Here is a 19208-nt window from a genome sequence, read left to right as displayed (position 1 = left end):
TGGGGCAAACATTTTCCTTTGAATGGGTGTCAGGTCTAAGCCCCGCCCCCTCCTAAACTGCTCTAAAAGTGACACCAGCTGCTGTGACACGCCTCCCAGGCGTAAGCCACACCCCTTTCACATTTAAAGACACACACACATACATATAATACACTCCTCCCATTGTCCTCAATGAACTGCCATGTCTGTCTGTCTCATTCACACATACACACACTAACACACACACATATGTGAACACACAAAAACATAAACAAGTTCACATTTTTGTTATATTTTTATTCACTGTTATTACTTCAGGCATTGTTAAAGTAAAAGTAGAACGTTGTTTGTAAACAGCAGGTTTGGCACTCATGTCGTGTGATTGACAGGCGTGATGACAAGAGGGGCGGAGTTTCCCCCGCCATCGTTGTTGTAGGGGCTGAAGAAGGGGTGGAGCCTGTCGGTGAAGGTGAGGTGTGTGAAGGCGTAGAGCAGCGCGGTGTTCTCCACGTCGTAGAAGGCGACTCGGCCGCCATCGTAGTCCAGGAACACACCCAGCGTCCGCAGCTCTCCGCACGGGGTCAGGCGCTGGGGGGTGTGGTCAGCAGCCCACACACACACACACACACACACACACACACATATTAACACACACACACACACACACACACAAACACACATATTAACACACACACACACACACACACACACACATCAACACACACACACACACACACACATTAACACACATACACATTAACCCTTAGAACCCTCGATTGGACGAAAAGCGCCAAAAGACACACCCTTTTCTTCTGTTAAATTGTTCGATCTGTTCATCGCAGCTAGATGAAACCTTATTGCATGACAGAGCAGAAGTGGGGCTTTCCAAAGAGACTACACACCTTGTCTGTACCATCAAGTATATAAAAAAAAAAATCATGAAATTAAATCAAATTGCAACATATTTACAGTCTATACTTCTCTTAAAGCTCACCTGTGTACCCATTACTCGCTTGAATTACATCACGAACCTGTGATCGCTATCATTTGATACCAAGTACATCCTTCTGGGTTATAAACAAACGAAGTGACAGCAAAATAATAACTTATATTGCTGGACTTTACCCCCCACGTTTTGTGGCAGCATAATCCAACGCTATCGTAGGTTTCTATAGCAAAGCATGTCTATAACCGTTTTTGAGATCCTAGCAAATTCCTGCATGGCATCCAACCCAAGGCTCACATTGCATCCCAATTTGTTTAACAAAGAAACAGCTTTTTTGCCTTACTTTGTTCATGGCAATCCAGTAAAAGTTGAGAATCACATGAGTGCATACACCATAGACATCACCGCTACCACGCAACCTCGGTCAAATCAGGTCAGATCCGTTTGGTTCACAGATATGGAAAGCCGCAGAAAGGTCATTAAATCACTAAATAAAAATGGCATTTATTTCCCTAAAATCACACCACATTATTTCTGTAAATTGTTCAGCCCCAGGAGTATCCCTCCAACATGGCGCAATTATATTGTCTGCTTTCAGGACAGTCTGCCCCACACACACATGAAATGCAATGTAGAGCCATGAGCTTGCTGTGGTGAGATTACATGTCTAAATATAAGAATTTTATAATGTTTTTTTATAGTTTTAATTTTTTAAAAATCAAAATAAAATCAATGCTAGTACTAATACATGAAATGATGGCAGATCTGTATAGCCTAGACTCTGCTGAAAAAAACAATATATAATATGTGTGTGTGGCACTTACAATGAATAAATCCTAATGAATAAAGGTAGTGAAAATACCCTAAAAACAGCTTAGGGTTCTAAGGGTTAACACACACACATTAGCACATACACATACCTGGGGGGTGTGGTCAGCAGCCCAGTACTCTGGCCCCGCCCTCAGCACCAGTGTCCACACGCCCTCCTCCGGAGAAACACACACCTCCCCCTTACGCTGCAGCGCCTCACTGGCCACGCCCACTCCCCAGCCCGTCTTACCGCCCACGCGGACCTGACACACACACACACACACACACATATTAACCACACACACACACACACACACATATTAACACACACACACACACACACACACATATTAACACACACACACACACACACACACACATATTAACACACACACACACACACATATAACACACACACACACACACATTTAACACACACACACACATTTAACACACACACACACATATTAACACACAAACACAAACATATTAACACACACACACACACACACACATATTTAACACACACAAACACACACACACACACACACACATATTAACACACACACACACACACACATATAATACACACACACACACACACACATTTAACACACACATATTAACACACACACACACATATTAACACACACAAACACACACACACATATTAACACACACATTAACACACACACACACATATTAACACACACACACACTTTTAACACACACATTTTAACACACACACACACATATTAACACACAAACACACACATTAACACACACACATATTAACACACACATTAACACACACACACACACACACACATATTAACACACACACACACATATTAGCACACAAACACACACACACATTAACACACACACATATTAACACACACACTTACTGTATTAACACACACACACACTGTATTAACACACACACATATTAACACACACACACACACATTTACACACACACACACATATTAACACACACAAACACACATATTAACACACATTAACACACACACACACATTAACACACACACTTACTGTATTAACACACACACACACACATATTAACACACACACACACACATACTGTATTAACACACACACACATATTAACACAACACACACACACACACATTAACACGCACACACACATATTAACACACACACACACACATATTAAGACACACAAGTCAACACACACATATTAACACACACACACACACATATTAACACACACACACATATATTAACAAGCAAACACACACACCTGGAAGTAGTGTCTTCCTGAGGCGAAGCGCTGTGTGGCCAGTACGCAGGCACAGCTGTCGAAGCGCAGGGGGCTCGGGGGGACCTTCTGGGGCTTGTCTCCGCACCGCACCTATTAACACACACACACATTACACACACATTACACACACACACATTACACAATACCACAATACCTTGGGCTTGTCTCCGCACCGCACCTATTAACACACACACACATTACACACACATTACACACACACACACACACGGGGGGACCTTCTGGGGCTTGTCTCCGCACCTATTAACACACACACACACACACATTACACACACACACACATTACACACACACACACACACATTACACACACACACACATTACACACACATTACACACACACACACACGGGGGGGACCTTCTGGGGCTTGTCTCCGCACCGCACCTATTAACACACATACACATTACACACACATTACACACACTCACACACACACACACATTACACACACACACACACGGGGACCTTTCTAGTCCCTCCGCACTCCCACGGTCAGCAGACAGCAGCAGCTTGGGGTGTTAACCATAGACTGTAAAAAATATGGACAAAGCGTCTATGACGTCACCCATAGATTTTTTCTGAAGAACGGTTATGAAGCCGCTTATGGGGTATGGGCGGCGCCATCTTGGAAAACCTTTGGGGAAATCCTAACCCTCAGCTTTCACCTCCTGGCCAATCCATATATGGGCAAAGGGGCGGGGCTCTGTATGAGTCTGAGCAAGCCGGTGAAACCGCTCGTCGTCAGCCTCAGCTAAGCTATCTGGCCTACAAGATGGACTGGCACAGACGTTGCTGTAACATAATTTGCTGGTAAGTTTGATCTGCTAACGTGAAGTTCATGTATGTTTCTTAATGCCATGTTCAGACACTTTATAATGTTGTATGCTGAAAGGTATTCGGGTGAACGGTTGAAAAGTTGAGAATGAAGAGTTGAGTTTGCAGCTTCTATGTAAAATAAACTAACGTTAGCTTAGCTATCCCTCCCTTGCTGAAGTTATGGTAAAATAACGTAGAGTAATTTAGCAGTTTAGCGTTACAGGTTCAGCAACTCATACTGACAAAAATCTATCTTTGCCTTTATTGTTTTGTGATTAACGTTACCCATCTCATATCCTCAGTGGCAGCCATCATTTTAACGTTAATTCATTTACGATAACATCAGCCAGCTCGCTGTATTCTGTCAACGTGTGGTATGAATTGATAACAAAATCGTAGTAGGGTATTAGTTAACTTGTACATCATTAATTATTTTTGATTAACTCTTAATATCACGTTTTGAAATCGCTATATTGCTCTAAAGTTGTCTGTGGTAGCTTGGTCTAAGATGACATTGAAATTTCTCATCGGTGGCCATTTCACGATCCAGCATTTATGTTCGGTTAGCTTGCCTTATTTCCCCTTGTTGTCAGGCTATTATCAAAACGTTAAATCCAGTTACAGTGTCCGGTGTTTGGCATAACAATGCCAATATTAGTGTAGTGTAGTCACTGAAGACCCATTTCAAATCGCACAATAGTACTACAGCATTGTACAATAACTGTACTTTTGTTGATTACAACAAGTAGTGTTGGTTTGCATTATTGTATTATCTTGTAAGATATATAGGTACTAATGAAATGTTTACCTTCACCATGGGGAGGAGGCGGTAAGGAGGTCCATGGGCTCTAACCTGGGACTAGAGGTCCAGGTGAAGTGGTTTGGCTGGGGTGTGGTGATATTGAACCCATTGAGACTATACATTAAAACTCATGCCAAACCAATTTGCCTGTGCTTTCAAAAACATTTATACAAATCTGTCAGCTTCAGTCAGTAGGTTGAATTGAAGACCCAGATGCAGAAGTAAAGGTGATTTTTTACTTGTATATCTTGAGCATTACAGGTAACCACAGAATTTGTGAAACTAAAATAACAAAAACTAATATGTACTAAGCTAGTACATAGTCAATACATATTAGATCACTTTAAAGACACAGATGCAAATGCTGTAAATACAGGTAATCCTCAAGGGGTCTGCTGGTGAACAAAGTCCTTGAAGTCAGAAGCTGCCACTGCTCAATGACTTGTGCCCCATCTGGTAGGATTTCAAAATGTTCCAGATCTGAAAAAAGAAAATGATATGTCACATCCTTGAACCTACTGCAAACTATGAACAAGTGCTCACAAATTAAGCTAAAAAAATAGTTTTTTATGTGGCAATCATAGACTGTGGAGGCAATATATGACAACAACGAAGTAAGATTTGCAGACTCACTCCCAATATTTATAATGAACAACAAACTCACAGAACACTTAGCTAAATGGGGACAGGACATGCGTATTCAACTATTGCACATGCCCTGTTTATGCGGGCAATAAGCAAAAACAAATGTGGTGTATTTAAAGTAATGTAGAATAACTATTTCTGGTATTTTTGTGTTTTCAGTGAAACAGTGTAAGCTCATATCTACACCCTATTGAGGTAGTTATTAACAGTTAGGCCAAGGTCCAGTCAAACAGTAGCCAGCCACTGGTGCCATATTGTTTAATTATGCAATCTGGATCCAACCAAAACCTGCTGATTTGAAGGCATAATACAACTACTTTCCATGTGTGACTTATCAAAAGATGCTAATGATAATTATTTTGATAGTTATTGCACAGATTTGCCCTGGACTGCTCACAATAAAAGGCCACTCTAAATGTCTGAAATGCATTCATGTTTGTTCAGTATATGGTAACGATGTCTGGAATATACAACCAGTAGGTTGCTCCAATTAAATGTATGAAAAATGTCAAGTACCATGGAATCAGTGCTGAAGTGATGCTTCTGAGTGTTGACTGCACAGACGAGAATTGAAGTTAGGAGTCCAGAACCCTCTCCAGCACCCAGCCTGTCTGGATTACCTACAAGGAAACTTTGTATAGACAAGAATGTTCATTCAAATTTGTGTTTAACAAATACATGGCATCAATAAGAGTTTCAAACGTCAATTATAACTAACACCAGTTATGGTGACTAGCTATCGCTTGTTATCACAGCTCCATGTTCAAAGTATACGGTCAATGGTTCATAGTGGTTCACAATTTTGCCTCAGCTAGCCGACAAGCCTTTTAATGCTTCGGCTGAAGTTATCATATGAACAAACGTTTTTTTTTATCTTAAATGTGACAACCCAAAGACTGTATAAATTATCAATGGACTAAGCATTCCCACAGAGCGTATTTACAAAAGTTTTTTTGACGAGAACATGCTTTGTTGCCCCAGTATGTTTGTGAACTAATGTTAACTTTAACGTTACAGCTGTCTGTTCATTGACTCACACCTGGCTAGTATGACCAACGCTAAGCTAACTCATAACGGGAGCACAATGAGTTTCACTAACGTTAACTTTATTAAAGTTAACTAAATGTATGTGTGTGCTTCTGCCATTCGGTCATCATTTTCGACATTAACTTATTTGAGGCGATTTGACGCTTACGTAGCCTAATGTTAGTGCCCACTCGATGCTAAATAATGCTAACATCTAGTGCTACGCGGAAATAGTAGTGGAATGAATGTCACTTACCTGAAAAAAAACTGGAATGAAGTCTTCTGAAAGTGTCGGGTTAGTAGGCTTCAATTAATAGCTTAGCAAACCATTTTATGTCAGCTTTTTTGAATAAAGATGTTCAGAAAGGATGTGGTAACTTTGTGTATAATCATGGCTGAGACGTCAAAGTTTCAGGCTTTCCACTTTCCACTCAGCTGGCAACGTCTGCTGCTGTATGCCTCGACATCAGCCGTCAATCAAGCCGACCACGCCCTTAATTATTCATATATTTTATATCTAAATGTGATCTAAACTAATGAGTTAGAAAAAGATTCACTCCCCTCACAGTTGTCAGGCACTGGGAAACTACCGAAAAGTACAATAAAAGTCCATGGGACCAGGCTTTAAAAACATTACGCTGTGAAAACGGACATTTTAACATGGGAGTCTATGGACATTTGCTCGCTTTTGGGACCAGTCCCTAGCGGATTTTCGATGTATTGCAGTTTTTCGAACTTCCGGGTAGGCTTCATTGTTCAGATTAGAATGTTGCCGCGTGGTATTAACACACACACACACACACACGCACCTGCTTGCGGTCAGCAGACAGCAGCAGCTTGGGGTGCGCTGTCACGGGGTCCAGCGTCACGTCCACTGCAGGGGACAGCAGAGCTACGGTCAGTGTGTGTGTGTGTGTCTGTGTGTGAGGGGCAAACAGCAGAGCTACGGTCAGTGTGTGTGTGTGTGTGTGTGAAGGGCAGAGAGCAGAGCTACGGTCAGTGTGTGTGTGTGTGTGAGGGGCAGACAGCAGAGCTACGGTCAGTGTGTGTGTGTGTGTGTGAGGGGAAGACAGCAGAGCTACGGTCAGTGTGTGTGTGTGTGAGGGACAGACAGCAGAGCTACGGTCAGTGTGTGTGTGTGTGTGTGTGTGAGGGGCAGACAGCAGAGCTATGGTCAGACGCCTGTGTGTGTGAGGGGAAGACAGCAGAGCTATGGTCAGACGCCTGTGTGTGTGTGTGTGAGGGGAAGACAGCAGAGCTATGGTCAGACGCCTGTGTGTATGTGTGTGTGTGTGTGTGTGAGGGGAAGACAGCAGAGCTATGGTCAGACGCCTGTGTGTGTGTGTGTGTGTGTTGTGTGTCTGTGTGAGTGTGTGTGGTGGGGGGGTCCATGGCGACTGCCAATCCATGTGAGGGTAACATAAACCTCAACAAGATCTCCTAAACGGCTGTATTTCTGTAAAATATTTTTGTGCATTTTCTCATATTTTGTAAGTTAGTTGATGTAAAAAATGTAAAATCTCACTGATGGAGCTCACCTTCATATTGCTGGATCCTTCTGAGTTCTGTGCAGACAGAAGAATACATCACATCACATTTTAAAATCATTAGCATCACAAAATATCTTAGCTTCACATCTTAGCATCAAAACACATATTTTTATCATTAGCATTACATCACATTTTAGCATTATTAGCATCAAAACACATCTTTATATAATTAGCGTTACACATTGCAACACATATTTTATCATTAGCATCACATCACATCTTAGCATCAAAACACATCTTTATATAATTAGCATTACATCACATCCTAACATCATTAGCATTACAACACATCTTTATATCTTGCCATTACATCACATCTTAGCATCATGAGCATCACGTTACATTTTAACATCTTTAACATCATATCTTAGCATCATAACACATTATTAGCATCACATCTTAACATCATAACATGATGAGCCTCTGTTGTGTCGAACCGCCATAAATGCTAGGTCAAATTCAAGAGTTTTTTCCTCAGTGGTTCCTTGTGGGTGAAATGAGTTGCCCAGTTCATCCATTCCTGTAATAGTTTTGGGTCTTTCATGAGGAGTCTAAAGGCAAATCTGTTCAGCATGTTAAGCGTTTCTTATGAGTTATGGTTTGTATATTATAGTATGTTTATTTTCAGGCTATTTATTGAATTTACTTTATTGTTTATTATTGCTATACTCCTTATTGTAATCTTACCATATCTTTATCTAAATGTAATCTTTATACATTTTAAAACTGTTCATTTGAACAATTGTATTGTTTTTATTTGTATGTCGCTTTCGACAAAAGCTTCTGCCAAATCCCATAACATTTTATTAGCATCATGACACATCTTTGCATCGTAAGCATCATAACACATCTTTACGTCATTATAATATCACATCTTAGAATCATTAGCATCACATCACATCTTAGTATCATATCACATCTTATTATCATTAGCATCATATCACATCGCATCTTAGCATGAAAATACATCTTAGCATCATTAGCTTCAGATCTTAGCATCATAACATTAATATCATTAGCATCACATCTTGTGTCAAAACACATCTTAGCATCATTAGCTTCAGATCTTAGCATCATAACATTAATATCATTAGCATCACAACACATCTTAGCATCATAATACATCTTTATATCATTAGCATCACATCACATCTTAGCATCATAACATTAATATCATTAGCATCACAACACATCTTAGCATCATAACACATCTTTATATCATTAGCATCACATCACATCTTAGCATCATTAGCAACTAATCTTAGCATCATTAGCATTACATCTTATCATCATAACATATATCATTAGCATCATATCACATCATAGCATCATATCACATTTTTATATCATTAACATCACATCACATCTTAGCATCATTAGCATCACATATTAGCGTCAAAACACATCTTAGCATCATTAGCATCACATCTTAGCATGTGTGTGTATGTGTGTGTATATATGGGTGTGTGTGTGTAGTGTGTGTGTGTGTGTGTAGTGTTTGTGTGTGTGTGTAGTGTGTGTGTGTGTGTGTGTGTGTGTGTGTGTCTTACTCCTCTGTGGGATGCTCTGCAGCTGGTCCCTGAGCGTCTTCTCCATCTTGACCATGGCGGCCTCCACACACACGTGTGTGTTCACCCTCACGCCGGCCCAGCTGCGCGTCTCTGGAGGGCAGCACAGTGCCGGGTCTGCCTGCATACACAGAGAGAGAAACGTGTGTGTGTGTGTGTGTACATGAGTGTCAGTGTTTGTGTGTGTGTATATAATAATACGTTTATTTTATATACGCCTTTCTCAAACCCAAGGTCGCTATATGAGTCAGTGTGTGAGTGTTTCTGTATAACCTGTATTGTGTTAACAGACAGCCTTGCACTTGGCCACACTCAAACCCGCAAACAGCAGCACCTCAAGTCGAGCAGACAAGCATTTGAGCTAAAAGCCAGCTCTCTCACTAGCACGACTCCTAAGCCGTTGGGAGAGATGTTTACACAACATAGGGTACATACTGCACAGCTACATACCAGCCGGCTACCCTTACATGTGCGTGTCATGTCATGTGAGTGGGGCATGTGCGTGTCATGTCATGTGAGTAGCGCTTCGAGCTTGAAACCAGAGGGTTGCCGGTTTAATCCCCGACCAGTAGGAACTTGAAGTAACCCTTGAGCAAGGCACCTAACCCCTCACTGCTCCCCGAGCACCGCTGTAGCAAGGCAGCTCACTGCTCCGGGATTAGTGTGTGCTTCACCTCACTGTGTGTTCACTGTGTGCTCTTTGTCTTCACTAATTCATAGATCAAATTCCTTGTATACGCAAGTATACTTGGCCGAGAAACCTAATTTACATTTACACATATCTGCTTTGTGTGTGTGTGTGTGTGTGTGTGAGAGATACCTGCAGCAGGTGTGTGTGTGTGATACCTGCAGAAGGTTGTCCTCAATGTGTGTGTTACCTACAGCAGGTGTAGGTTGTCCTCGGTGTGTGTGTGTGTGTGTGTGATGCCTGCAACAGGTGTAGGTTGTCCTCGGTGTGTGTGTGTGTGTGATACCTGCAGCACGTGTAGGTTGTCCTCGGTGTGTGTGTGTGTGTGATACCTGCAGTACATGTAGGTTGTCCTCGGTGTGTGTGTGTGTGTGTGTGTGTGTGTGTGTGTGATACCTGCAGAAGGTGTGTGTGTGTGTGTGAGATACCTGCAGTAGGTGTAGGTTGTCCTCGGTGTGTGTGTGTGTGTGATACCTGCAGCAGGTGTAGGTTGTCCTCGGTGTGGAGCAGGTGGACGGTGTCGGTGCTGCGGGTCTTGAGGGAGGTGATCTCCTGCTGCAGCTGCGCCACCATCTCCTCCGCCTCCCTCTCCGCCGCCTCCTGGTCCTCCCTCAGGTCCTCCTCCAGCTCCCGACGGCTCCGCTCCACACAGCGCACCACCGACGCACACAGCTGCTCACTCGCTGCCAGCTCCTCCTCTGTGCTCTTCTACACACACACACACACACATTTCACAGACATACACACACACACACACACACACACACACACAAAACAATTCACACACACACACACACACACACACAACAAACACAGACAGAGACATATACATCGTGGGGTTCCGCAGGGTTCCACGCTTGGTCTGCTCTCGATTTCTCTTTTCTTCTCTGGATGTTTTTGGATGAGAATGACGTCAACCACCTCTCAAATTCAGCATGAATGTAATTTCATCAGCAATGTGAGATGTGTGTGTGAATGTGTGTATGTGAGATGTGTGTGTGTGTGTCTGTGTTTGTTTATATGTGTTTGAGTGTATATGTGTGTGTGTGTATGTGTGTGAGATGTGTGTGTGTATCTGTGTTTGTTTGTGTGCGTGTTTTGCCTTCCTGAGCTCAAGCGTGTTTGATCTCGCTGATCTTATCCTCCCAGCCTGCGCAGTGAAACCCCTTCAGATGATCCAGAACGCGGCGGCGCGCCTGGTCTACAACCAACCCAAAAGGGCACGTTACCCCGCTGCTCATCCAGCTACACTGGCTACCTATGGCGGCCCGCATCAAATTCAAGGCTCTAACGCTTGCCTACAAAGTAGTCTCCGGTTCTGCTCCCACCTACTTGAATGCCCTCATACAGACATCCGCTACCTCCAAACCGCTGCGCTCCTCAGACAAACGACTTCTAGCTCTACCACCGGTACGCTCAGGCCAATCCAAACTTTTCTCATCTGTTGTTCCTCGTTGACAATTCCTACAAAAAACTCCTGAAGACCCAGCTCTTTAGAGAACATCTCCTCTCATAGCACCACTTACAACAAGTCTTGCTGATCCTAGCACTTACCAGCCGTCTTGAACTGACACTCAACTGTTTACAGTAAAAACAGCACTCACTGATGCACTTATTTTTACTGTCCTCTACCGTTTTTAAATTGTCCTAATTGTTGAGAGAATTGCTTTAAAACTTAAACTGTTTACCATGTTGTTAGTCGCTTTGGTTAAAAATGCGTCAGCCAAATGTAATGTAATGTAATGTAATCCTGTATGTGAGACGTGTGTGTATGTGAGATGTGTGTGTATGTGTCTGTGTTTGTTTATGTGTGTGTGAGTGTGTATGTGTGTCTGTGTGTGTGTGTATGTGAGAGATGTTTGTGTGTGTGTCTGTGTGTATGTTTTGTATACTAGCCTTCCTGAGCTCCACAGAGTGTTTGATCTCGCTGATCTTATCCAGCCGCTCCAGAATCATCTCCAGAAGCTCTGCTTGAGTCTTCCCCAGCTTAGTCTGAACACACACACACACACTCACACAAACACACACACACACACAAACACAGACAAACAAACACAGACACTTTATTGATCCCCATGGGAAAATTCAAGGGTCTCAGTAGCATACAGACATCAAACACAACATGCACTTACAGCAGAAATGGTAAACATAAGTATAAGTATAAACATATAACTAAACTCCACTGTACAATAAAGACAGTAGAAGATAAGACAGATAAGAAAACTAACAAAACTAAATACTAAATACACTATATAAATTAAATTAAGAAAGTCCAATGTGCTTGAGGGTGATCAAGCATAAGACGCTTGTAGTTACAGGGCCGGGACTGGTAAGGTGCTAAAGGGAGTGAGTGTCATGGTGAAGGTGCAAAAAGTAGTCAAACCTTAGTCCTTTAGCTATGTGTGCTATGGTTTGACTACTTTTTGCACCTTCACCATGACACTCACACACACACAAACACACACACACATACACACACACACACAAACAAACAAAACACACACACACAAACAAACACACAAACAAACAAACAAAAACACACAGACACACATAAACACAAACACACACACACAAACAAACAGACACAGATAAAAATAACTTGTGGGGGAAAAATAAACCATGTATGGGCCCATTGATGGTATACTTGAGTAATTAAGTTCTCTTGATCAACTCTTTATCTCCCCTCAATATTGTGAATAGTAAATGTGTAGCCTAGCACTAGGCACTGGCTACAATCATTTTGGCAATGATGGACAGTTTAACACAAAGCCTGACTTCTAATTAATAATTCTAATTACTTCTTTGGATAGTCTATCTTTTATTCTTAAATAGGCTACTTGGTTGGCCCATTTCCTGAAAATGTTACAACATTTATTGTTTGCCTACAAGAAATATTAGCATGCCAAGTGAGGAGTGAACTTCAGGAGTTGGCTGGGAGGAGATACTTGGACCTAGAAAGAGGAATGGAAAGATGTGTTTGCGTTCATCTTACCCGGTTTCACAAGTGCAAAGCATGTGAATCTGATATGTAACATGATATGTGATATGTTTTTTTTTTGTTTTTTTTAAGTAAAATGCCCTTTCAGCCGACCAGGAGTTCAAAACTGGGGTCGTGGGTGTTTAGCCTATTATCTTTATGATTACAGGAGTTCAAAACGGCGTGGGTGTTTATCTTAATGACTACAGGAGTTCAAAACGGCGTGGGTGTTTATCTTTATGACTAGGCGTGTGTGTTTATCTTTATGACTACAGGAGTTCAAAACGGCGTGTGTGTTTAGCCTATTATCTTTATGACTACAGGAGGAAGGCAGGCAGAAATAGGAAGTGTCTGTGACAGTTAGTAAATAGTAGCAGCCAAAGACAACGCGATTAAATTATATGATGATGTTATTATATGCACCTGTAGTTTAGGCATTTGCACCCTGTTCATTAATTTTGGTATTTTTGGAGTTTTGGGTAGCAGGGTGAACTCTGACCTTCCTGTCCTTGCCCTCCTCTTCCAGGGGAACCGTGCTGTGGTTCTTGTGTTCTCCCTCGGTGCAGAACTGGCACACACACGTGTGGTCGTCCCTGCAGAACAGCTCCAGCGGCCGCCGGTGCTTCTGGCACACGCGCCCCTCCAGGTCCTGCAATGCATTATGGGAAGGTATCACACAGGAACATTTCAGAAACATCAATGGCAGTAGGTTTCATAACATTCACATAGACGTTCGACACACAGACACACACGTAGATGTTCGACACATAGACACACGTGTAGATGTTCGCAAAGTTCTGTTAGGTGGAATGTGTCAATGTAGCTGCCATACACGTAGACGTTCCACTCACACGTACACACAGACACACACGCACACACACACATAGACGTTCGCAAAGTTTTATTAGATACATGTAGACTTTCGCTAAGTTCTATTAGATACACGTAGACGTTCGCTAAGTTCTATTAGGTGGAATGCGTCGATGTAGCTGCCATAATGGTATGACTAACTCTTATGGGCAAGTGAATGGAGTGTAATGATTAGCTGTAGAAATGTTGTGCTATAAAGCCATAAACACTTTAAAGCAACACCAAAGAGTTTTTTGTACCTTAAAATAATGTTTCCAGAATTGTTTCCGTGGTTCATCAACTCGTAACAGGGTGAACGGCACTTCTGCATTTTTTCTGTCAGAGTTCAACAGTGACTGTCCACTCCGATTCCAGAAGTAAGAATCAAATTCAGCTGTTCAACAGTGACCGCACGCTCATTTCAGCAGTTCAACAGTCACTGCCCACTCCGATTCCAGAAATAAGAATACAATTTCTCATTTTCTCCATTGAGAATTTAATTATAAGCCATAAAATCGTAACTGTCCAAGATAGACTTTGTGATGACCAGCTATGTGATGATGAAGCGATTGTGATATGCTCATGTAGACACTAGTTTATATGACATCAACCTTGTGGTTTCATGGAAAAGCACCTCACTACCAGAAATCCTAAAGTGTAAAAGCAGAGTCTTTGATTGGTAGAGATCATCGTTGCCATGGTAATGTGTATGGCTCCCGCCTCAACACACATTGGTGTGCTAGATGGATGGCGAGGCAGCGACAAGCGATATGTGTAGTGAGGAGTGATATGAGGAGTGAGGAGCGATATGAGGAGTGAGGAGCGATATGAGGGATGAGGAGGAGGATATGAGGAGGCGATATGAGAATGATATGAGTGAGGCGATATGAGGAGGATATGAGAGTGAGGGAATATGAGGAGTGATATGAGATATGAGGAGTGAGGAGCGATATGAGGAGTGATATGAGATATGAGGAGTGAGGAGCGATATGAGGAGTGAGGAGCGATATGAGGAGCGATATGAGGAGTGATATGAGAAATGAGGAGTGAGGAGCGATATGAGGAGTGAGGAGCGATATGAGGCGATATGAGGTAGTGAGGCGATATGAGGGAGTGAGGAGCGATATGAGGAGTGAGGAGCGATATGAGGAGCGATATGAGGAGTGATATGAGGAGTGAGGAGCGATATGAGGAGTGATATGAGATATGAGGGAGGAGCGATATGAGGAGTGATATGAGATATGAGGAGTGAGGAGCGATATGAGGAGTGAGGAGCGATATGAGGAGGATATGAGGGAGGATATGAGGAGCGAGGATGAGGATGATGAGGAGGAGGAGGAGCATATGAGGAGTGATATGAGGGAGGATATGGAGGAGGGATATGAGGGAGGGAGGAGGGAGATATATGAGGGAGGAGGGGGGAGTGAAGAGGAGTGATATGAGATATGAGGAGTGAGGAGCGATATGAGGAGTGAGGAGCGATATGAGGAGTGATATGAGATGTGAGGAGGAGGGAGGGAGAAGGAGGAGGGAGAGCGATATGAGGAGGAGGAGGAGGATATGAGGGGAGGAGTGATATGAGGAGTGAGGGAGGAGGATATGAGGAGGAGGATATATGAGGAGAGGAGGGAGCGATGAGGAGGATATGAGATATGAGGAGGAGGGTTTACATGAGGAGTATGAGGAGAGATATGAGGAGAGGAGGAGTGATATGATGAGATATGAGGGAGGATGGAGGAGGATATGAGGAGGTGAGGAGAGATAAGGAGGAGGATATGAGGAGAGATATGAGATATGAGGATAAGGAGATATGAGGATATATGGAGGAGGGAGGAGCGATATGAGGAGGATATATGAGATATGAGGAGGAGGAGCTGATATGAGGAGGATGTGGAGCGGATATGAGGGAGAGAGGGGAGATAGGAGCGATATGAGGAGGAAGTAGAGGGAGAGATATGAGGAGGAGCGAGCATGAGGATAAGGAGAGGAGGAGCGATATGAGGAGTGATATGAGGAGTGAGGAGCGATATGAGGAGAGATATGAGGAGTGAGGAGTGATATGAGATATGAGGAGTGTGGAGCGATATGAGGAGTGAGGAGCGATATGAGGAGTGATATGAGATATGAGGAGTGAGGAGCGATATGAGGAGTGATATGAGGAGTGAGGAGCGATATGAGGAGTGAGGAGCGATATGAGGAGACCCCTGAACCCTGCAGCGTGGTGTGGTGACCCCTGACCTGTAGCGGCTCACTGAGCACGTGCCTCTGCAGCGCCGGCGCCCTCTGGTGGAGCTCCAGGTGCAGCGCGCAGAACGACGTGCCGCAGTCCAGGCAGGACTTGAGGGCGCGGAGACGCCACTGCCTGCCCCACCCCCGCGACATGTCGCACCACGCACCCCCCGGCAGCGCCGAGTGGGACGAGGGATTCATGCTGAGCCCTCTGGACCAGGGGCGGGGCCAAGCTCGGCGTCGGTGTGGGCGGCGCTCTGACGGAACAGCTCCACCATGTCACGCAGGGTGGTGTTGATACGGAGCGCGGGCCGCTGGGCGAAGGCCTCCTTGCAGAGCGGGCAGCGCCAGCCGTGAGCGGTCTTGTCCCAGTACTGACCCAGGCAGGCCTGGCAGTAGTTGTGGCCGCAGGAGGTGGTGACCGGGTTGGCCAGCAGCTGCAGGCAGATTGGACACTGCAGCTGCTCCTCGCGGATCACGCCAGCACCGGAGAATGCCATGGCAACCACTGGAAACACACCACACATGATTTCAAGTTAGCCGCCAGTCAACTGTCATGCAACCCCTGCTGCTAAATTCAGGTTAGCCGCTAGTCAACTGTCACGCAACTCCTGCTGCTAAATTCAGGTTAGACGCTAGTCAACTGTCACGCAACTCCTGCTGCTAAATTCAGGTTAGACGCTAGTCAACCCTGCTGCTAAATTTAAGTTAGAAGCTAGTCAACCCTGCTGCTAAACTCAAGTGAGACGCTAGTCAACCCTGCTGCTAAATTCAAGTTAGACGCTAGTCAACCCTGCTGCTAAACTCAAGTTAGACGCTGGTCAACCCTGCTGCTAAACATGTCTCAGGCTATGTTTACATCGTCAGTTAAATGTGACCCAATTCTGATTTGTTGCTCATATGCGCCACAGTTTAGACATGCAACATGAATGTGTACACAGGAAAAACCACACAGATTCCAATATTTTCAGATCAGTTCAAGGCATAATTCATATACAGAAATAAATCAGATATGAATAAGACATGTGCCAATGTGACTGCCGTCTAAAAGGGCAGATCGAATATTCCCTATAATTTTAAAAATGCACATCTTTTGAAAATCAAATGAAAACAAGAGATGGAAAAGCTGCTAAGGGCCCAACATACTTCAGTAAACAACTAGCCACTGAAATAGCCCTGACCATCATAAAGCACTTTATCTTACCCTAGTTCTCCTAAATTGAGAGAGTTTTCTTCTCTGATCACAAAGTAGCTGAAATCAAGAACATTCATAACTTTGAAAATCAGACGTGTGTGTGGGACTGCTGGTGTGTGTGTGTGGGTCTGTGGGACTGCTGGTGTGTGTGTGTGTGTGTGGGGTGTCCGGTGTGTCTGGGACTGCTGGTGTGTGTGTGTGTGTGTGTGTGTGTGTGTGTGTGTGGACTGCCGGTGAGTGTCTGTGTGTAATGTGACTCCTGTTGAACCATGTGATTCTAGATACAGATAGAAGCAGACACAGCTGAGAGAAATGTGTCACCCCGCCCCCTCACACACACACACACACACCCTCATACAAACACACACTCTCACACACACACACACACACACCTCTTTGTCATTCTGTACGTCTGTCTGTCTGTGTTTTGGATGTGTGTGACTTTTTTTATGTAAAGGTGTGGTCTGTTTGTGTGTGTGTGTGTGCGCGTGTGTGTATGTGTGCGTGTGTGGGTGTGGGTGTGGTCTGTTAGTGCATGTGTGTGCGTGCATGTGTGTGTGTATGTGTGTGTGTGGGTGTGGTCTGTTTGTGCGTGTGTGTGTGTGTGGGTGCATGCGTGCATGTGTGTGCATCTGCGGTAGTTGTACTCACGGTTGTCTTCTTCTGGAAGGTGTGTCTGTGCGCTAAGAGAGAGGTGGTGGTCTACGGTGAGCAAAGCAGCACAGAACTTCCTCTTCAGACAAAACCCCCACACACACACACACACACACAGCTGTCACTGCACTCTGCTGCGCTTCTCTTGTGTTCAGCAGTCTGGCCCAGCATGCAGCTCTTAAAGAAACAGAGATCCACTCTGTAAACGAACACAGACCCCTCTCTCTCCCTCTCTTTCTCCCTCTCTCTGTCTCTCTCTCTCTCTTTATTTCCGTCTGTCTCTTTCAGCATAACACACATGGAATTCCTTTCCTCCCTCTCTCTCTCTCTGTTTAAATGACAGAACCCCCCTCCCATACACATACACACACACACCCTCTTTAAGAAGCATGGAGTCTCCCTCACACACACCCTCTTAAAGCAGCATGGAGTCTCCCTCACACACACACTCTTAAAGAAGCATGGAGTCTCCCTCACACACACACTCTTAGATAGATAGATAGATACTTTATTGATCCTTAGGGGAAATTCAAGAAAACTCTGTGTTTCTTAAAGAAGCATGGAGTCTCTCTCACACACACACTCTCTTAAAGCAGCATGGAGTCTCCCTCACACACACACTCTTAAAGAAGCATGGGTTAGGGTTAGGGTCCTACATGGGTCTTGTAACACATAGGTGTGCAATGTTGTTTTCATATTTGTGAACTTTATACTTTTTGAGATATTTACGATAAAAGAGCAAATAAAGTCTCATAGAGTTAACCACAACTGTTTGCCAGAAACCTAATTTGCATGTGAAAATATGACTTTGCTGAAAATTTTCCACAACTGTTCGCTAGAAAAACCTCACATTTCTCTATAGGATGACATTTGGGAGGCGCAGCCAGGCAAGCATTCAATCTAGCCGTCTAGTCTAGCCTGGGTATATAGTTAGAGCAGTCTAGCCTGGGTATATAGTTAGCTAGTATTCAGACTAGCCTAGGTATATAGTTAGAGTTTGCATTCATTCTAGCCTGGGTATATAGTTAGCTTGCATTCAGGGTATATAGTTAGAGCAGTCTAGCCTGGGTATTAGAGCTTGCATTCAGTCTAGCCTGGGTAGTCACTCAGTTCTCTGTCAGGTCTGTCATCAAAAATAGCCATGTGGTG

At 43.7% G+C, this 19208-nt stretch overlaps 1 protein-coding gene across 1 annotated transcript; it reads right to left on the bottom strand.

The window, feature by feature from the left end:
• Positions 1 to 255: 255 nt before the first annotated feature.
• On the bottom strand, positions 256 to 18170 carry LOC125312306 (E3 ubiquitin-protein ligase TRIM39-like). Its single transcript, XM_048270764.1, is given in 12 exon segments — positions 256 to 567; positions 1846 to 1998; positions 3021 to 3131; positions 7159 to 7223; positions 7888 to 7914; positions 9450 to 9588; positions 10630 to 10863; positions 12052 to 12147; positions 13632 to 13781; positions 16220 to 16339; positions 16378 to 16718; positions 18057 to 18170. Coding segments are annotated over 11 exon segments (1647 nt in total). The 5' UTR covers positions 16711 to 16718; positions 18057 to 18170; the 3' UTR covers positions 256 to 348.
• Positions 18171 to 19208: the final 1038 nt, after the last annotated feature.

This window comes from Alosa alosa, chromosome 19 (assembly GCF_017589495.1).
Source record: "Alosa alosa isolate M-15738 ecotype Scorff River chromosome 19, AALO_Geno_1.1, whole genome shotgun sequence".
Taxonomy (NCBI): domain Eukaryota; kingdom Metazoa; phylum Chordata; class Actinopteri; order Clupeiformes; family Clupeidae; genus Alosa; species Alosa alosa.
Note: the sequence above shows the minus strand (reverse complement) of the source record. Positions and strands in the feature narration are given on the sequence as shown.